The sequence below is a fragment of the Phalacrocorax carbo genome, assembly GCF_963921805.1.
Source record: "Phalacrocorax carbo chromosome W unlocalized genomic scaffold, bPhaCar2.1 SUPER_W_unloc_2, whole genome shotgun sequence".
NCBI classification, from domain to species: Eukaryota; Metazoa; Chordata; class Aves; order Suliformes; family Phalacrocoracidae; genus Phalacrocorax; species Phalacrocorax carbo.
This window is the reverse complement of record NW_026990253.1, coordinates 73,352-93,337: the sequence shown is the minus strand read 5'-3', so window position 1 is coordinate 93,337 and position 19,986 is coordinate 73,352. Positions and strand designations below refer to the sequence as shown.

At 46.7% G+C, this 19,986-nt stretch overlaps 1 protein-coding gene across 1 annotated transcript in view; it reads left to right on the top strand.

Annotated features, from left to right (window-relative positions):
* The window catches only part of LOC135310846 (probable global transcription activator SNF2L2), a 192,823-nt gene that overhangs the window by 102,844 nt on the left and 69,993 nt on the right, over positions 1-19,986 (top strand). Inside the window, exons 21-22 of the mRNA XM_064439901.1 lie at positions 2,683-2,769; positions 3,601-3,647. Of these exons, the coding sequence (XP_064295971.1) occupies positions 2,683-2,769; positions 3,601-3,647 (134 nt within the window). The remainder of the gene's footprint in view (positions 1-2,682; positions 2,770-3,600; positions 3,648-19,986) is intronic.

Here is a 19,986-nt window from a genome sequence, read left to right as displayed (position 1 = left end):
TCAACCTCAACCATTTTGTGGTTCTGAGCAGCTGGTGTGTAACAGCTTGTGTGTGTGCCAGTCCCATATATTGGCCCCATTATATGTGTTTTCATGATACAATATGATTGCATACTATTTTTCCACCTGCCTCCTGCCAATTTTATTGTCACAATGGATGATATTTTTGTTCAATATCTTATTTTGGTTTAACCGCTAATTGGTGTGTTCCAATGTCTTATTTACTGTTGAATATTCCAACCCTGCTCTAAAAACATAGTCCTTTCCTCACAGGATCTTCTATGGTAGTCATCTCTGTATAGGTACTGAGTACTTTGCAAACATCGGTTTACTTTATTGTATTTTTAATGGAATTTTTCAGCTACCATTTTTAAGCCTTAAAAATATCATTTGATATGTTTACATTCAAAGGAGGTCATCAGAATGGTTGGAAGTTTAGAAGCCCTACAGAGACCTATGCTAGAGATTAAAATTACTTGAATAACTGATAGTAGTTGCCTTTTACAATGCAACATTTGATATGGTTGAGGGTTGAATACATATTGGATGACAGAAGAGCAGTGAGACTGGGCGGTCTTCAATTTGCTCTAAGATCTGGAGAGAGGATACTTAAATGGATGTTGTCCCTCCTCCTTATCTACCCCTATTCCTGATCTGACTGTGATGCCTTTTACCATAACCACTTTGACTGGTCCATGTCCAGTCTATTTTCTTCCTCATCCCAATGTCTTCTGCTAGTTCAGTTCTCTGTGCCTAACTAGGCCTGGTTTCCTGGCACAGCCATTCCTGTTGCCCTTCCTCTGACTCAGGATTTGTGTGCAGTCACCTTACTCAACTAAATAGAGGTCAGCCATCTCTATCCCCTCATTTCCTGTTCCTTGTTCTAACTTCCCCCCACCCCCCCAATTTCATTTTGCATCCCAGCCTTCTGCTTACCTTTCTGTCTGGTTTCTCTTGTTCACTAGTTCAGAATCTTCTCCCTGCTTTTTATTCCTTGCTTCCCTGCCCAGCTCTTTGCCTTAAGCAGTTCTAATTACCTCTGCAGTCCTCTAGCTTTCTAGTCTCTTTGGCCAAAACACTGCAATCTCAACTCCCTCATACTCATAGGTCCATTTTTTTTTCATCCTCCAACTTTTTCCTTTTCTGTAAGTAATTCATCAGGTTTTCTTATTATCATGGTTCAGCCTCAGTCGGCAACTAAACACCACGCAGCCGCTCGCTTACTCCCCCCACCCCTCTGGGATGGGGGAGAGAATCGGAAGAGCAAAAGCAAAAAAAACCCCAAACTTGTGGGTTGCGATAAGAACAGTTTAATAATTAAAATAAGAGAATGATAATAATGTTGATTATTCTAGTAATAACAATAATGATAATATAATAAAAAGGAAAAGGGAAAAAGGGGAAAAACCAGAAACAAACAATACAACCGCTCACCACCCGCCGACCGATGCTGCCGGTCCCTGAGCCGTGATTGCTGCCTGCCTCTCCCGGCCACCTCCTCCCAGTTAACATACTGGGCATGACGTTACATGATATGGAATATCCCTTTGGCCAGTTTGAAACCACTCTCTTAGCTGTGCCCCCTCCCCTCCCGGCTTCTTGTGCACCTGGCAGAGCATGGGAAGCTAGAAGAGTCCTTGACTAGTATAAACACTACCCAGCAACAACTAAAACATCAGTGTGTTATCAACATTATTTTCATACTAAGTCCAAAGCACAGCACTATGCCAGCTGCAGTGAAGAAAATTAACTCTATCCCAGCTAAAACCATGGCACTTATTCATGCTTCCTGGTGCCAGCAGAAGGAGGTGGTGGTCATTGAGAACTCCTGGCTTTGAAGATTGAGTAACTATGGTTTTAGGGAAAACTGTCATTCTGCAGCTCTGGCCTGCAATCTGCTCAAACTAGAGAGAAAAGCTCTAGTAAACATTTCATAAACAAATGCAAACTGCAGTTTGGAGCAAATTGAGATGGCTTTCTCAAGGGATCAACAGTAGACTTTGATATGCAGACTACTCCAAATCAAATGTCACTTCCCTTCCAGAGATGAATTAACCAGAATATAAAATGATCACATAACGTAATTTTTCCTAAACTCACTCTTGGAAATGTCTGAATTGTTTTGGCTGAGATATTTTACAGTAATTTCACCTGAGTGACATAAAAGTTTGGAAATTGTACCAACTGGTAACAGTTTCACAAAGTTATAGCAAATCAAAACGGGGTCTTAAAGTGAGAAGTGTTAGTCAATTTTAATATGGTGTTAACAAATGTATTCATCAGTGATAATTAGATTGTAACCATCCCAGCTTAGTGGAACAGCGGATAATATTTTACAATTTACAATTTACATGGTTTCATAAATAAGCAGTAGAAATAAGCATAAGTGCTTATTGTGACTGCTAGCTATAGAGAGATATGAGATGTAGTACACTTTCCAGGTTACTTGGAAGTCTTTGATATCCTTGTCTTTTTGGATCATCCTCATGATATTTTAATTTGAGCAGCCAGAAAACTGCACCTTATTTCACAGCTTCAAATATTTTTATTTCATGGTGATATGGTGTTCTGCTTTGGGGTAGAAGTATTTTTATGTCTTCTTTTGGAATTGAGTTTCAAAAGTTTCATTACCAAGCTAGGAAATGGGTTTCATAATACAATTTGTGTTGCTTGCTTCCCTAGGGAAAAGGTGGGGCAAAAACTCTTATGAACACAATCATGCAATTGAGAAAGATATGCAATCACCCATATATGTTTCAACATATTGAGGTAAGTCTGTCATGTTTGATTTTGGGGGCCTTTTTTCATTCAGGTGGCTAACATAGTCAAAAACTGCTAGTGTGGGAGGGAACATCTTTGGCAACAACACTTGTGCTGGAAATAACACATCTGGGAAACGCTCATTCCATTCCTCTGTATAAGTGAAGAAATGGAGCAGTCACCAGATTTTTATCTGCAGTCTTAAATTCACTTTTACAGCATTTGTTCTTTTTGAGGCACTATCTTTAAAAAATATAATTTAAAGATATTTCATATCAACTTGCCACTATCTGTGCTTAAAATATATATCAGTTTAAAATGCCATATAGTAGAACATATAGTAGAACCTCGTTATCTATCTTTAGAATATCTATCAAAAATTTCCCCCTAGTACCCCTCCTTTTTTTCAGCAAAGATTTGTTTCCTGTGTAGCATTTCTCATTACTGAGCTAAAGCTAACTAAAATGTAGCTACAATATACAAAGAAATGAAAAATTATCTCCTGTGGTGTATTACTGTGTTTTTTATTGTATGCTCACTTGCTTATTAACTCATGAAATTTAGCATTTTGCAAATGAATCTCCCAGTAATCAGTGCAAATTAATTAGGTTCTACTGTATTTGTAATCTGGTAAAAAGCATACAGAGGGAAATTATTCCTACAAGCCATGCATTTTAAATAAAACAGTAGCAGGAAAACATTAGAGTACTCGTGCCACAAAGCAAATTCCAAGGGTATGAGTGTAATGGGAGTCAAACCCCATTCCTATAATTTCTTGATATAGGGATGCATAATTGTGTCCACTGTCTAATATTCTTTTTATTGCTTATAATTCTGTAGGAATCCTTCGCTGAACATTTAGGCTACTCAAATGGTGTCATCAATGGGTAAATCTTTATCTTCTTCATATATGCTGCAATGAAACTATTGTGCCATAGCTTGTTACCAAAAGCTATATGTTCTCAAAAATGAAGCCGTTTCTAAGATAAATCTAATCAGCTATAGAAATAACATGCTTTAGAAGGGACCTAACCAGCTTAAAACTCTTCCCATAGTCCCCCAACCCTAAGGGACTGCTTCTTACTTCAAGGGATGTTTCATCTCTGAAATGGCAATTTAAAGTTGATTTTATAGCTGGATTGTAATTAGAATCTTCTAGATGCCAGTGTTGTCTTTAACCGATGCTGAAACCCTGCTGAGTGACTGATGTCAACGCAAGAAAGTTTTTATCTGACTTAAAGTAGGCTTGTGCTTTGAAAAGAAGCATTCGGCTAAAGCAGAGAATGGTTAGAATTTTGAAGATGGATTTCCACTATTTTCATTAACATCATACCAAGTGTTGTGGTTTAGCCCCAGTCAGCAACCAAGCACCATGCAGCCACTCACTCACTCTCCCCTGTCCCACCAGGGGAGAGAATTGGAAGAGGAAAAGTGAGGCAACTCATGGTTTGAGATAAAGACAGTTTAATAGGTAAGGCAAAAGCTGCACGCGGAAGCAAAGCAAAACAAGGAATTCATTCACTGCTTCCCATCGGCAGGCAGGTGTTCAGCCATCTCCAGGAAAGCAGGGCTCCATCACACATAACAGTTACTTGGGAAGACAAACGCCATTACTCCAAATGTCCCCCCCTTCCTTCTTCTTCCCCCAGCTTTATATACTGAGCATGACATCATATGGTACGGAATATCCCATTGGTCAGTTTGGGTCAGCTGTCCTGGCTGTGTCCCCTCCCAGCTTCTTGTGCACCTGGCAGAGCATGGGGAGCTGAAAAAGTCCTTGGCCAGTGTAAGTGCTACTTAGCAACAACTAAAACATCTCCACATTATCACCACTGTTTCCAGCAAAACTCCAAAACATAGCCCCATACTAGCTACTACAAAGAAATTTAACTCTATCCCAGCTGAAACCAGGACACCAAGATATAGGACCCTTTCTTTCACAAAACATTTAATCCTTGGGAAATGACTGAACATGGTAGAAATGACTGCTGGTTCTTCAGAAAGTTTTTATTCCTGTTGTAACAAGAGTCTTTTTTCTTTTTTTCTTTCCCATCACATAAGGAAGAATTATGGTGGTCACATGAAGGATTCTTCTTTATTTATTGATAACTGTACACTAGTCCTAGCTAAATTAGGGACAAGATTGACACCTTTTCCCAACTGCAATAGCATGAGACATTATCTCACATGGACAAGACAAGGAGCAATGGTTACAAGTTGCACTAGGAGAGGTTTCATCTCAACATAAGAGAAATTTTTTAGAGTAAGAACAATCATTCACTGGAACAACCTCTCCAGGGATACGGTAGAGTCCCCATTACTGGAGGTTTTCAAGATGCAATTGGACAGGGTGATAATCTCATCTAGGCTCCCTTTCCCATGAAAGGTTGAATCAGATGATCTTTCAAGGTCCCTTCCAACCTGGGCCGTTCTATGATTCTATGATCATCAAAAATTCCTTACAGAGGTACCTGGTGTTTTCATATCTGTGATTTATTATTATTTGTTACAGTACTATTTCTCAGTTTTAGTTTATCTCCTCTTCATTTTTATTCCCTTTCAAATTAGGGAAATATTAGCACACTTTCTCTAATGGAAAGCATTTAAATTCCTCTGTTATTGTGGCTCACTCAAGTATTGGGTTAGGAACATTTTCCAGTTAGCCTTAATCTACCTCTGATTTTATGGGGGGTATGTTTTCTTATTACAGTTGCAATTAGATTATTGGCATCTGTCCACTCAATTTTTTTGTTGGCAATTTAAATGAATCTTGTCATAACAAAACTTTAAGTTTACTACTAAACTACTGTTTTGCTTTTCAAAAACTTTCTGTGTAACCTTTAACACAATTCATATAATCCAGCAACACATATTTACATAAAATGTTTAAACTGATACTTCAGTGATGCTTGTACCCAGTTCTTAATTGTTCAAAGGCTATGTCAGTAATTTCCATAAAGAACTATTAGACTTTAAAGATCTCTTGGCTCAGGTTGCTCAAGGACTTGTCCAGTCAAGTTCTGAACACCTCCAAGGATGCAGATTATACAGCCTCACTGGGCAAACAGTTCTAGTATTTGACCACCCTCATGGTAAAAAAATATTTTTCCTTATATCTTATCAGAATTTCCCATGTTCCAGCTTGTATCCATTGCCTCTTCTATTACTGTGCAGCTCTGAGAAGAGTATCTTCCCATTAGGCAGTTGTAGACAAGCAATAAGGTTTCTCTGAGCCTTCTCTTATCTAGACTGAACAAATCCAGCTCTCTCAACCTTTTCTTCTATGTCATGTGCTCCAGTCCCCTGAGCATCTTGGTGGCCCACCTCTGGACTTGCTCCAGTGTGTCAATATCAATGTGCAGCAATAAGGATGATGAAAAAAGAGATGGAAAGGATCTTCTCCAACGCTCTGCAGAAACAAGAGCCTGAACTCCCTCCCCACCTGCACAGAAAGAGCAACCAGAGTCTGTACTCATTGGGGTGGCAAATGGAGACTCCCATGGTGGTGAAGGCTAGAAGCTTGTGACTTCTGGCAACAGGAGGAAGGCTTCTGCTCCATCTGCAGATCTGCAACTACATAATAGGTGCAGTGCCCTGGTAGCAGATGAGGGACTGGAATCTCTGTCTGAGGAAACATTGGAGCCAATTGAGACTGAGCCATGCAGCAGCATCAGGAGGAAGCAGCAAGTGATAGTAGTGGATGACTCCCTCCTGCAGGGCACAGAAGCCCCCATCTACTCTCTAGGGAGGTTTGCTGCTTGCTGGGGGCTCGGATCTGGAACTGAGAGACTGTTGATGCCTGTCTGGCCCTCAGAGAATTACCCTGTGCTGCGCTTCCATGTGTGCACTGATGATACTGCCTGGGGAAACCTTGAGTATATCAAGTGACTACATGAATCTGGGGATGAGGGTCAAAGGTATGGGGGTCCAGGTGGTTTTCTGCTTGATCCTATTGATGAAGGGGAAGGGCTTGAGGAGGAGTGGATGGATCCTGGGGATCAACAACTGGCAGCACAGCTGGTGTTGCTGATAGAGATTTGGCTTTAATGACTACAGGACCCTCTGAGGATAAAGGACTGATAGGGAAAGACAGGCTCCACCTGACCAAGTGGGGCAAAAACTTCTTTGCCAACAGGCTGGCCAACCTGATTAGGAGAACTTTAAACTAGGAATGACAGGGGAGGGAGAGGACAACCCACAGTCAAGTGAGAAAGTGGTGGACTGGCTTAGTAAGCAGAGGATGCAAGGTGATGTTGACAGGAGAGACCTCAAAATGAACAAAATGGGACACAAGGGAATGCACCCCAAGCGTATGCACACAAATAAGGAAGTGCCAGGAGGACAGTATTGTGGGGAAATCAGCATGACTGTGTGCCTCTCTGAAGTGCCTGCACACTAATGCATCTGCAATAGATCACCTGATCAGGTAGAAGTAGATGACACCTTCTTCATACAACTGGAAGAAGCTTCATATTTGCAGGCCCTGGTTGTCATGGGGAACTTCAACCAGAATCACAGAATGGTAGGGGTTGGAAGGGACCTCTGGAGATCATCTTGTCCAACCCCACTGCTTGAGCAGGTACACCTAGAGCAGGCTGCACAGAAACGCATCCAGGCAGGTTTTGAATGTCTCCGGGGAAGAAGACTCCACAACCTCTCTGGGCAGCCTGTTCCACTGCTCTGTCACCCTCACAGTAAAGATGTTTTTCCTTCTATTTAAGTGGAACTTCCTGTGTTCCAACTTGAGCCCATTGCCCCTTGTCCTGTCATTGAACACAATTGAAAAGAGTCCACTCCCATCCTCTTGACACCCAACCTTCAGATATTTATAAGTACTGATAAGATTCCCACCTCAGTCTTCTCTTCTCCAGGCTAAACAAACCCAAGACTCTCAGCCTTTCCTCATAAGGGAAATGCTCCAGTCCCTTGATCACCTTCGTAGCTCTCCACTAGACTTGCTTGAGCAGTTCCGTGTCCTTCTTAAACTGGGAGGCCCAAAACTGGACACAGTGCTCCAAATGTGGTCTCACTAAGGCAGAGTAGAGGGGGAGGATAACCTTCCTCGACCTGCTGGTCACACTCCTTTTAATGCATCCTAGCATACTGTTGGCCTTGGCCACAAGGGCACATTGCTTACTCAGGGTCAGCTTGCTGTCCACCACCACTCCCAGGTCCTTCTCAGCAGAGCTGCTTTCCAGCAGGTCAGCTCCCAACCTGAACTGGTGCACGGGTTTGTTCCTCCCCAGGTGCAGGACCTTGCACTTGCTCTTGTTGAATTTCATCAGGTTCCCCTCGGCCCAGCTCTCCAGCTTGTCCAGGTCTCGCTGGATGGCAGCACAGCCTTCTGGTGTATCAGCCACTCCTCCCAGCTTGGTATTGTCAGCAAACTTGCTGAGGTTACACTGCATCCCTTTGTCGAGGTCATTGATGAATATATTAAACAGGACTGGACCCAGCACAGACCCCTGGGGAACACCACTAGTTACAGGCCTCCAGACAGACTCTGCTCCATTGGATCATGACCCTCTGAGTTCTGTTGTTGAGCCAGTTCTCTGTCCATCTCACTGTCTACTCATCTAACCTTCCTTAGCTTGCCTGTGAGGATGCTATGGGAGACAGTATTGAATGCCTTGCTGAAGTCAAGATAAAGAACATCCACCGCTCTCCCTTCGTCAGCCCAGCCAGTCACACCATCATAGAAGGCTACCAGGTTGGCCAAGCATGATCTCCCCTTGGTGAATCCATGCTGACTACTTCTGATAACCTTCTTGTCCTCTACATGCCTGGAGATGACCTCCAGGATGATGTGAAACAGAAGAGCAATCGCCTCAAGTGTATGTATAGAAATGCATGCAGTCTAGGAAACAGACAGGAGGAACTGGAGCTCTGTGTCCACACAGGTGGTTATGACATCTCAGGAGCAACTGAAACATGGTGGGACAGCTCAAACAACTGGGGGATCGCGATGCACGGTTATAGGCTCTTTTCTATAGACAGGCAGGGTAGAAGAGGGGGAGTCGTCACACACTACATCAAGGAACACCTTGAATGTATCAAAGTCAACTATGGTGATTGCAACTGCGCTATCAAATGCCTCTGGGTTAAAGTCAGAGGGGTCGTTTCCAAGCAGGACCTCACAGTGGGCACCTGCTACCAACCTCCTAACCACGATGACAATGCCAATGAAGTGATACTTGGGGCACTAAAGCAAGCTTCTGGCCAACAGAACCTGGTCCTGATGGGTGACTTCAACTACCCAGACATCTCCTGGAAGAACAATACGGCAGTTCGCATGTCATCAACCAAATTCCTGGAATGTGCAGAGAACTGCTTCCTCATACAAATGTTAGATGTGCCAACCAGGAAGGAGGCACTGCTGGACTTGCTATTCACAAACCAAGAAAACCTGCTTTGTAATATCTCGGTTAGTGATAGCCTTGGCTGCAGTGATCACAATATTGTGGAGTTCAGGATCCTACTGAGCATGCCAAAAGTCAGTACTAAGACAAGGGTTCTGGATTTTAGAAGAGCAAACTTCAGTTCACTCAAGGCTCAGTTGGGAGGGATCCCGTGGGACATTTCCATGGAAGATAAAGGAGCTAGTGAGTGCTGGGAGTTCTTCAAGAACTCTCTCTTGGAAGCACAAAACCAGTTTATCCCCTATTGTTGCTGTACGCTTCTATGGGAGAACTTATCTTGGGCCGCTTATCTCCGGGACACAGGGCTCTACCCACCCTGGGGACAGTGATGCACAGACATCAATATGATGGATACAAAATGTCCATTTATGTAACTGCGTCACACGCTTATATAGCTCTTGCACTTCCTGTTTCTGCCACTCCTATGGGGAGGAGTCTATCTTTCCGTCACATCCCGTGATCTTCCGGTCACCGATCCCTGTCTATTCCCCTACATCTCCCCCTCCCCATACTGCTAAAAGTTCTACAAAGCTACTTGCGTAAGCAGATACATATTGCGGTCAGGTCTATATTCATGTGACCCTTGAAGGCGCTCCCTGATTTGTCTTATAACACAGCATAACAATGGCAGCTCACAAGTAACCATGGTTACTACACACAACAAGATCCCCCCAATTATTACTATCCAATCCCAGTTCATATCCCTCTTTTGCCGCCCTTTCCCAGTGTCGCTCTCGTTGCAATATTGCTTGCGATCTTGTCAAGGAGCTCATTTCTTTTCCCAATGGTACGGCTAGCATGAGGATCCATGTCAGCAGACCCTGCAAAGAGACAACTCAGAGAGGGATTATTCATTGTACATCCTTGCACAGTTCTGCTTTCACACACTTTGCAGGCACCCATTCTATGTGCCCTTCATTCTCAACCGCGGCGTAGCCCCTCCCCAGGCATCTCAGTTTCCATCCTCTCTCCCATTGCTCACTGCCTGGGAACCTTACTCGTACCTGCGGATAGCGCTCGCCTGCTTGAGCTTTGCCAAAGTGCTTCTCCACTGCTGTAACTTGCTCCTGCCCGCGTATAAAATTATTAAGCAAATATAGTGCATGCATTAAAATAGTTTGCTGAGCTGCTACGGGTATAGCTCCCTTATACCCCTCCCCCTCCCCAAGCTGCATTATCTTTGCTTTCAAGGTGCAATGAGCGCGTTCAACAATTGCCTGCCCTCTGCTATTGTAAGCAATGCCGTGTTTTAACACAATATTCCAAGCTTTGCACCATTCTTCGGTACTTCGAGCCCGAAAGCATGGTCCATTTTCTGTTTTTATCTCGGTGGGCTTTCCAAGCCATGCCATCACCGTGGTCCAATGCACAGCCAACTGCGTTGCGGTCTGCTTCCGATGTTGAGTAGCCATGAGGACTCCACTATATGTATCAATTGTAATTGCCAGGTGCCGTCCGGGGGCCAACTGTGGACATTCAGTAAAGTCAGTCTGCCAGATAGCATTTGCTTCCAGTCCTCGAGGGTTGACTCCTGCCTCCCACAATGGCGAGTGCTGACAGTAAGGACAGGTGGCTACTACTTCTCTTGCTGCTCTTATTGAGATGCCACACTCCTTTGCCAAGGCTTTAGCACCCAGGTGCAGTTGTTCATGCAGTTTCTTCGCCTCCGTCAACGTCCAGACTCCCGCGGCTGCCTCATCAGCCATGCGATTCCCCTCAATCAGTGGTCCAGGCCCCGTCTGATGACTGCAAATGTGAATTACTGTCACAGTTGCTCCTCGCTGCGATAAAGCAACCTCTAGCATCAAGGCAATTTCCGTGTGTGGTACACCCTCTCGTTTCATGGACGTGAGTAATTTATACACATATAAAGTGTCCGTGCACACATTTATACGTCGATCTCTATCCTTTCGCAGGTCCATCTCTAGCGCTTTCACTTCTAGCCACTGCACACTTTTACACTGCTCCTCATACATCTGGCGCATCCAACTATTCTCTTCTTTCCACACTACCGCCGCTCTGTTCGTCTTCGAGGAAGCATCTGTGAAATATGTTGGTCCTGGGTGAGGGGTATCCAAAACTCTACTATCCACACTTAAATCCACCACTTGGGCTGTCTCGGCCCACCTCTGTACCGTGCCTGTGACGATGTTCCCTGGGTACGAGTATACGGCCAATTGTATATCCTCTTCACTCTCTACCACCTTCCACCATTTCTCCCCATTCCACGGCACCATCAGCTTATCTGGCTCCTTCCCAAAGATTCCCTTGCTTTCCCGTCGCAGACGCCAAATCATTCCCCCGGCTACCTTGACTTTTGTGGAGAATGCATCCTTGGGAACCTTCTGATATACCCATCGCAGTGGTTTTTCTTCCCCCGCCCGTATTTGATATAGCAATCCTAATCCTCCACCGGCGGTCAGAATCCAACCTGCAATTAATTCCTCCTGAGGGTCCCACCGCCATACTCCTTCCTTTTGCATTCGACGTTCTATCATCTGCAACTGCTCGACTGCCTCAGCGTCTAAACTCCTGGGCTCCCATGGGTCGGTCCCTTTCAGCAACACATAGAAAGGTTGCATCTCCTCACCGGTGACGCGCACGAACGTCCGCAACCACTGCAGTGCTCCTACCAGCTTCTGTACATCGTGTAAATTTTTAACCTTAGGTGTAAGTTTAATAGGCTGAGCTTGTATGCAATCCCCTTCTATTCTAGCACCCAGAAATCCACACACTGGTCCTCGCTGTACCTTTGCCTCAGCTACCTTGAGGCCCTGACCCTCAAGGCCCCTTTGGGTGTCTGAAAAGACTTGTTCACATAACGCCTCGGTGGGCGCAGCTATGAGGCCGTCATCCATGTAGTGGATCATGTAGATTCTCTCCTGATACTGCTGCCTTACTTGCTGCAATGCAGAAGCCACATACCTCTAGCAGATTGCTGGAGAATTTTTCATCCCCTGCGGAAGTACTGTCCACTGCCATCTACTATCTGGTTCTGCGCGGTTCACCGCGGGCAGAGCAAAGGCAAATCTCTTTCTATCATCTGGATGTAGCGGAATGCTGAAGAAGCAGTCTTTGATATCTAAAACAATGACTCGCCATCCTTTTGGGACAGCACTCAGATCTGGTAGGCCGGGTTGGAGAGACCCCATGTCCTCCATTTGCTGATTTACTGCTCTAAGGTCATGCAGCATCCTCTATTGGTTTTTATCTTTCTTTTCCATAGCAAATATAGGGGTGTTCCAGGGGCTCATTGAGGGCTCTAGGTGCCCCACTTCGTGCTCTCGTCTTACTCTAGCTCTTACAGCCTCTATTTCCTCTGTTGTCAGGGGCCACTGCTCCACCCAGATGGGCTGTTCGGTTTTCCACACCAACTTGTGCTGACGAAGCCCCTCTGAGGCAGTGGCCCTTATGTTAAATTTTTCAACCCGATCCCCATCTGGGCAAGGGCATCCCATCCCAGCAAGGGGCTTTCTACCCCATCTGCTACTAGTATGGTCACTACGGCCGTGAGGAGCTTCCCTGCCTCCTCGTCCAGGACTTCGAGTTTCACAGGGCAAGTACTAGTCCTCGTCTGTTGTTCTCCTCCTACCCCATTATACGTTCTCCCATGGCGAGGGGCCAAGTTGGTGGCCACCGTTCGAGTGGCATCACTGTGACATCCGCCCCGGTATCCACTAGCATTCCCAGGCATATCCGTGCCGGGCAACTCGGCTCTTGTGGGGTAATCATCACCGCCGCCATGGGTCTCTTATTACAGCCTATGACCAAGGCCATGCAGGGGCCGTAACCTGCAAATCTTTCTGGTTCTGCTCCTCTGCCTGAAGGTTCACTCCCCCTTGGCCCGCTACGGTGGGCCAAGCTCCTGGCACTGGCACCATGATGGGGGCCATTTGACTCACAGGAGGCGCGAATCCCCCTCGCTTCGCCCTCCTTTGGCTGTTTCCCGGCTTTGTGGTTGGACAATCTCTTGCCAGGTGTCCTGGCTTCCCACACGCCCAGCACCTCCCTACTAGGCGCGCTCCTCCTCCATTACGTCCTCCCCTTTCCCCTAGCGGGCACCCAGCTTTAAAGTGCCCTAGCTGTCCACACAAATGACATCTCGGCCCCACCCCGGCCGCTTGCACCAGCACCCTTTCTTCGCTTCCACAGTCAGGGTTCTGGCAGATGTGCACTCCCACATCGTCATGCTGATTCAACGCCTCCTGGCGCAAGACATGCCTGATGGTTTGACCCAATGATGCCCCCACTGCCAGGGTGCAGAGGACATCTTGTGTCTGCGGATTTGCTTGACTTGGGAGGCAATCCATAAGGACTGCCTCCTTGGCTGCTGGTGGCAATTCTGATTCTATGATAGCCTTCTGCAACCTGTCACAAAACGTTGTAAATGGCTCTGCTAGTCCTTGCTGTATCTTTTGCCAAGGTTCTGACGGAAAACCAGCGGAAGACAGGCTTTGAGCAACACCAACTCCAGGAGCCAAGAAGGAAACAGCTATGATCTTTGTAGGATTCCAAAATTCAGCTGTAGAGTCACAGTTATCCTCAAACTTATGAGTGCTCCTTTCGCTTCTCATCTTTCTATGATGTTGATAAATCATTGCAGTGTTAGGGGTAAGAAACATTAGGCGACCTATAGAGCAAGGCCCTCCCTTTATATGTGACGGGATGCCAGGCCAAGCCCGATCTCCACAAATTAAAAACAAACCTGCAGGTAGCGCAATAGGCATATTGTTAGAGCGTGATATATTTACAGAGGTATAGTTACACCAAGCAGTAGCATTTTTATATATACTTAGGTGTCGTGGTTCAGCCTCAGCTGGCAACTGAACACCACGCAGCCGCTCGCTCACCCCCCCCCCACCCCTGTGGGATGGGGAAGAGAATCGGACGAGCAAAAGAACTTGTGGGTTGAGATAAGCACAGTTTAATAACTACAATAGAATGATGATGATAAATGATTATGATAATAATGACAGTAATGTTAATATAATAAAAGGGAAAAGGAAGGAAAGGGAAAACAGGGAACAAAAACGCAGAAACACGAACGATACAACCGCTCACCACCTGCCGACCGACGCTGCCCGTCCCCGAGCCCCGATTGCTCCCTCCCTCCCCCGGCCAGCCCCTCCCAGGTAGCATACTGGGCATGACGTTACATGATATGGAAAATCCCTTTGGTCAGTTTGAATCCACTCTCTTAGCTGTGCCCCCTCCCCTCCCGGCTTCTTGTGCACCCAGCAGAGCATGGGAGGCTAGACATGTCCTTGACTAGTATCAGCGCTGCCCAGCAACAGCCTAAACATCTGTGTGTTATCTCAACAGGTTTTTTTCCATGCTAATTTCAAAGCACAGCACTATACCAGCTAGAGTGAAGAAAATTAACTCTATCCCAGCTGAAACCATGACAGTATCCACCCCTTATTCCATATCATTGACATCATGCTCAGGTCCCATACTATTCAGTACAACTTCAATAATCCTTATCCATCTTCTTATCCTTTAACAATATATATATATATATATACAGATTTTCATTTATCATTCCACTAGTTTATGGAACACCCCTGTAGAATGCCTGTGAAATGTCCATTGAGTTCATTTAGTCCATGACTTTGGATTTCATCTCTTGTAAGGGTCCTTCGGTGCGGCGGTGTGCGTGGGGTCAGGTTGCTGCATGTCAGTCCTTGTTCCATCACCGCTGCACTGGTAGTTCGTGTTCTCTCACTGCTGCACTTTGCTCGGGTCCATTGAAAGTTCACTTGCTATTATCATTAATTGGGAGATTCCCACCATGATAACATTCCACTGATGCAACCATAGTAGTGATGACATACAACATCATATTACAATTAACAGCATATTATTCAGTTCATTGGCTGTTTTCACCCAAAATTAAATCCCCCTGGGGTACACACCGAACTCCTCCATCCTCCCGCATCACCCACCAAGTGCACCCAGGTCCTCGAGCAAACGCAATCCCACGAGTGGGTTTGCCTCTGCTGGAAGCAGGAATAACCCAGACTGTCTTGCCCAGCATATTTTTTATGTGCACTACAGGGACTCTATCCCCTTCCACAGTATGTAAGGATTCTGATTGGGCCGGGCCAGCTCGCCTGGCAGATCCCCTTGTGTTGACTAACCAGGTGGCTTTTGCTAAATGTGTATCCCAGTGTTTAAATGTTCCACCCCCCATTACTCTCAGTGTCATCTTTAATAGTCCATTGTATCTTTCGATTTTCCCAGAGGCTGGTGCGTGATAGGGGATGTGATACACCCACTCAATGCCATGCTCTTTGGCCCAGGTGTCTATAAGGTTATTTCGGAAATGAGTCCCATTATCTGACTCAATTCTCTCTGGGGTGCCATGTCGCCACAGGACTTGTTTTTCGAGACCCAGGATAGTGTTCCGGGCAGTGGCGTGGGGGACAGGATATGTTTCCAGCCAGCCGGTGGTTGCTTCTACCATGGTGAGAACATGGTGCTTGCCTTGGCGGGTCTGTGGGAGTGTGATATAGTCAATTTGCCAGGCCTCCCCATATTTATATTTCAGCCATCGTCCCCCATACCACAGAGGCTTTACCCGCTTCGCTTGCTTGATTGCAGCACATGTTTCACATTCGTGGATAACCTGCGCAATAACGTCCATGGTCAAGTCCACCCCTCGATCACGAGCCCACCTGTATGTTGCATCTCTCCCTTGATGGCCTGAGGTGTCATGGGCCCACCGAGCTAGAAATAGTTCACCCTTATGTTGCCAGTCCAGATCCACCTCAGCCACTTCAATCTTGGCAGCCTGATCTACCTGCTGGTTGTTTCGATGTTCTTCAGTGGCCCGACTCTTAGGGACGTGAGCATCCACATGCCGTACCTTTACAACCAGGTTCTCTACCCGGGCAGCAATATCTTGCCACAATGTGGCAGCCCAGATGGGTTTGCCTCTGCGCTGCCAGTTGCTTTGCTTCCACTGCTGTAGCCAGCCCCACAGGGCATTTGCCACCATCCAGGAGTCAGTATAGAGATAGAGCACTGGCCACTTTTCCCGTTCAGCGATGTCTAAGGCCAGCTGGATGGCCTTTACTTCTGCAAACTGGCTCGATTCACCTTCTCCTTCAGCAGTTTCTGCTACTTGTCGTGTAGGACTCCATACAGCAGCCTTCCATCTCCGGTGCTTTCCCACAAGGCGACAGGACCCATCAGTAAACAGGGCATATTGCTTCTCATCTTCTGGCAGTGTGTTATACAGTGGGGCTTCTTCAGCACGTGTCACCTCCTCCTCTGGTGATATTCCTAAGTCTTTGCCTTCTGGCCAGTCCATAATCACTTCCAAGATTCCTGGGCGACTGGGGTTTCCTACTCGAGCCCGCTGGGTGATCAGTGCAACCCATTTACTCCACGTAGCATCAGTTGCATGGTGTGTAGAGGGGACATTTCCTTTGAACATCCAGCCCAGCACTGGCAGTCGGGGTGCCAGGAGCAACTGTGCTTCAGTACCAATCACTTCTGAAGCAGCTCGGACCCCTTCATATGCTGCCAATATCTCTTTTTCAGTTGGAGTATAGCGGGCTTCGGACCCTCTGTATCCCCGACTCCAAAACCCTAGGGGTCGACCTCGGGTCTCCCCTGGTGCCTTCTGCCAGAGGCTCCAGGTAGGGCCATTCTCCCCAGCTGCGGTGTAGAGCACATTTTTAATATCTTGTCCTGCCCGGACTGGCCCAAGAGCTACTGCATGAACTATTTCCCGTTTAATCTGTTCAAAGACTTGTCGTTGTTCAGGGCCCCATTTGAAAGCATTCTTTTTCCGGGTCACTTGATGGAGGGGGCTTACGATCAGGCTGTAGTGTGGAATATGCATTCTCCAAAAACCCACAACGCCCAAGAAAGCTTGTGTTTCCTTTTTGCTGGTTGGTGGAGACATGGCTGTTATTTTGTTCATCACATCCATGGGGATCTGACGACGACCATCTTGCCATTTTATTCCCAAGAACTGGATTTCTCGTGCAGGTCCCTTAACTTTACTTTGTTTTATGGCGAAACCAGCTTTCAGGAGGATTTGAACTATTTTCTCTCCTTTCTCAAAAACTTCTTCTGCTGTATTGCCCCACACGATGATGTCATCAATGTATTGTAGGTGTTCGGGAGCTCCACCTTGTTCCAAAGCATTATGGATCAGTCCATGGCAAATGGTAGGGCTGTGTTTCCACCCCTGGGGCAGTTGATTCCAGGTGTACTGGACCCCCCTCCAAGTAAAAGCAAACTGTGGCCTGCACTCTGCTGCCAGAGGGATTGAGAAGAATGCATTAGCGATATCGATTGTGGCATACCACTTGGCTGCCTTGGACTCCAGTTCATATTGAAGTTCTAGCATGTCTGGCACAGCAGCACTCAACGGTGGAGTGACTTCATTCAGGCCACGATAGTCTACCGTTAGCCTCCACTCTCCATTAGACTTCCGGACTGGCCATATGGGACTGTTAAAGGGTGAGTGGGTTTTACTGATGACTCCTTGGCTCTCCAGTCGACGAATGAGCCCGTGGATAGGAATCAGAGAGTCTCTGTTGGTGCGATATTGCCGTCGGTGCACTGTTGTGGTGGCGATCAGCACCTGTTTTTCTTTGACCTTCAGCAACCCCACAACAGAAGGGTCCTTCGAGAGGCCAGGCAAAGTAGACAGCTGTTTAATTTCCGCCGTCTCCAAGGCGGCTACACCAAAAGCCCACTTGTAACCTTTTGGGTCCTTGAAATACCCTCTCCTGAGATAGTCTATGCCAAGGATGCACGGAGCCTCGGGGCCAGTCACAATGGGGTGCTTCTGCCACTCATTGCCAGTTAGGCTCACTTCGGCCTCCAATACAGTTAGCTCTTGGGATCCCCCTGTCACTCCAGCAATGCTGATGGGTTCTGCCCCTATATAGTTTGATGGCATTAAGGTACACTGTGCGCCGGTGTCCACTAAAGCTCTATATTCCTGTGGGTCAGATGTGCCAGGCCATCGGATCCACACAGTCCAGTAAACCCGGTTATCCCTTTCCTCCACCTGGCTGGAGGCAGGGCCCCCCTAGTCCTGATCATAGTATTCATCACTCACTTCCGGTAGATATGAATCACGGGTGTCTCTGTTAAGATCAGTCAGGCCATCAGCACTTCTGCTCCTCTGTCTGGAGAATTGCTTACGGGAAACTGGGGCAGCAGCTCTCCTGGAGAAACTTCCCTGAGTAATTGTTCTCCCTTGCAGCTCACGTACCCGCGCCTCTAAGGCTGAGGTAGGTTTTCCATCCCACTTCTTCATGTCCTCTCCGTGATCACGCAGGTAAAACCATAGGGTGCCCCGTCGTGTGTATCCCTTCTCTTGAGCCAAGGGACGATTACTCCTAATGGCTGAGATACTGGTCCGTACTGGTGGGGAGTAGGACATATCTTCTTTGAGTTGCTGGAACTCTCGGGACAGTTTCTCAACAGCAGAGACGAGCGAGGAAGAGAGATTCGCTTCATATTCCCGGAGTCTATCAATCAACTCAGCCACCGTTGGTGTCTCGTCATCTTTCCAGGACATCACTGCCAATGAGTTTGCATACGAGGATGGTGCGCTCCGTACAAACTTCCGCCACATGGGTCATGTGCGCTCGGCTTCATCTGGATCTTTGGAGGACCGTTGATCGTCCAGGTCACCATGAACCACCTCAAGCACGGCTAATTCCCTTAGATGCTGAACGCCTTTCTCCATGGTCGTCCATTTTCCTAGGCGAAATACAATATCTTCTTTGAAGGGATACCTCTCTCTCACCGCGGCCAGGAGCCGCCTCCAGAGGCTGAGGGCTTGTGTTCCTTTTCCAATTGCTTTATCAATGCCCCCTTCCCTAGAGAGGGATCCCAGTTGTTTGGCTTCCTTCCCCTCTAATTCCAAACTACTGGCCCCATTATCCCAGCATCGGAGCAGCCAGGTGATAACGTGCTCACCTGAATGACGCCCGAAATCTTTCCGTATATCCCGCAACTCACTCAAGGATAGAGATCGGGTAGTTTCCGTTTCTTGTACACATGGTTCCTCCTCCTCCTCCTCTTCTCGTGATGGCCCTGGTTCATCGTAATCTCTTTCTAAACGAGTTGACTTTCTCCTCCATGATTTCTTCTTGCGTATAGGGGCGACTGATACTGGCACAGGTTGGTCCTCTGGTTCAGCTGCAACGCTTGGCACTGGGGTTTGAGTAGCTGCAGTGCCTGTCGTGGGGGTTTGAGTGGCCGCCGTGCTCATCACCGGGGTTGGAGCAGCTGCAGTATCTGTCGCAACGGGTTGGGTGGCCGCAGTGTTTGTCACCGGGGTTGGAGTAGCTGCAGTCTCTGTCACGGCAGTTTGGGTGGCCGCAGTGCTTGTCACTGGGGTCGGAGTAGTTCCCTTCTCTTTCCCTTGGGGGTACTGAATAGTGTTAAATAGGGCTCGATAGGCATAAGCCAGACCCCAGCACATGGCAGTGATCTGTATGTCTCTGGAATTGCCAGGGTGACAACATATTTCCTCCAAATGTTCTACTAATTTTTCAGGATTCTGCACTTGTTCAGGGGTGAAGTCCCACACCACAGGGGGTGCCCACCGTCTTAGGCATTTGCCCATACTTTCCCACATACCCTGCCACGCATAGCTATCAAGCCTTGGGACAGATCTCTGGATTATATTCTTAACTTGCTTACTAACCTTAGACAGATCTGATACCACTTGCCAAAGCAATATCAACAGATGTATCTTAACTACACAAGGATGTTCAAGATACTGAAAAGTTGTTGTAATGAGGGAGGAGACATTACATAAGATATT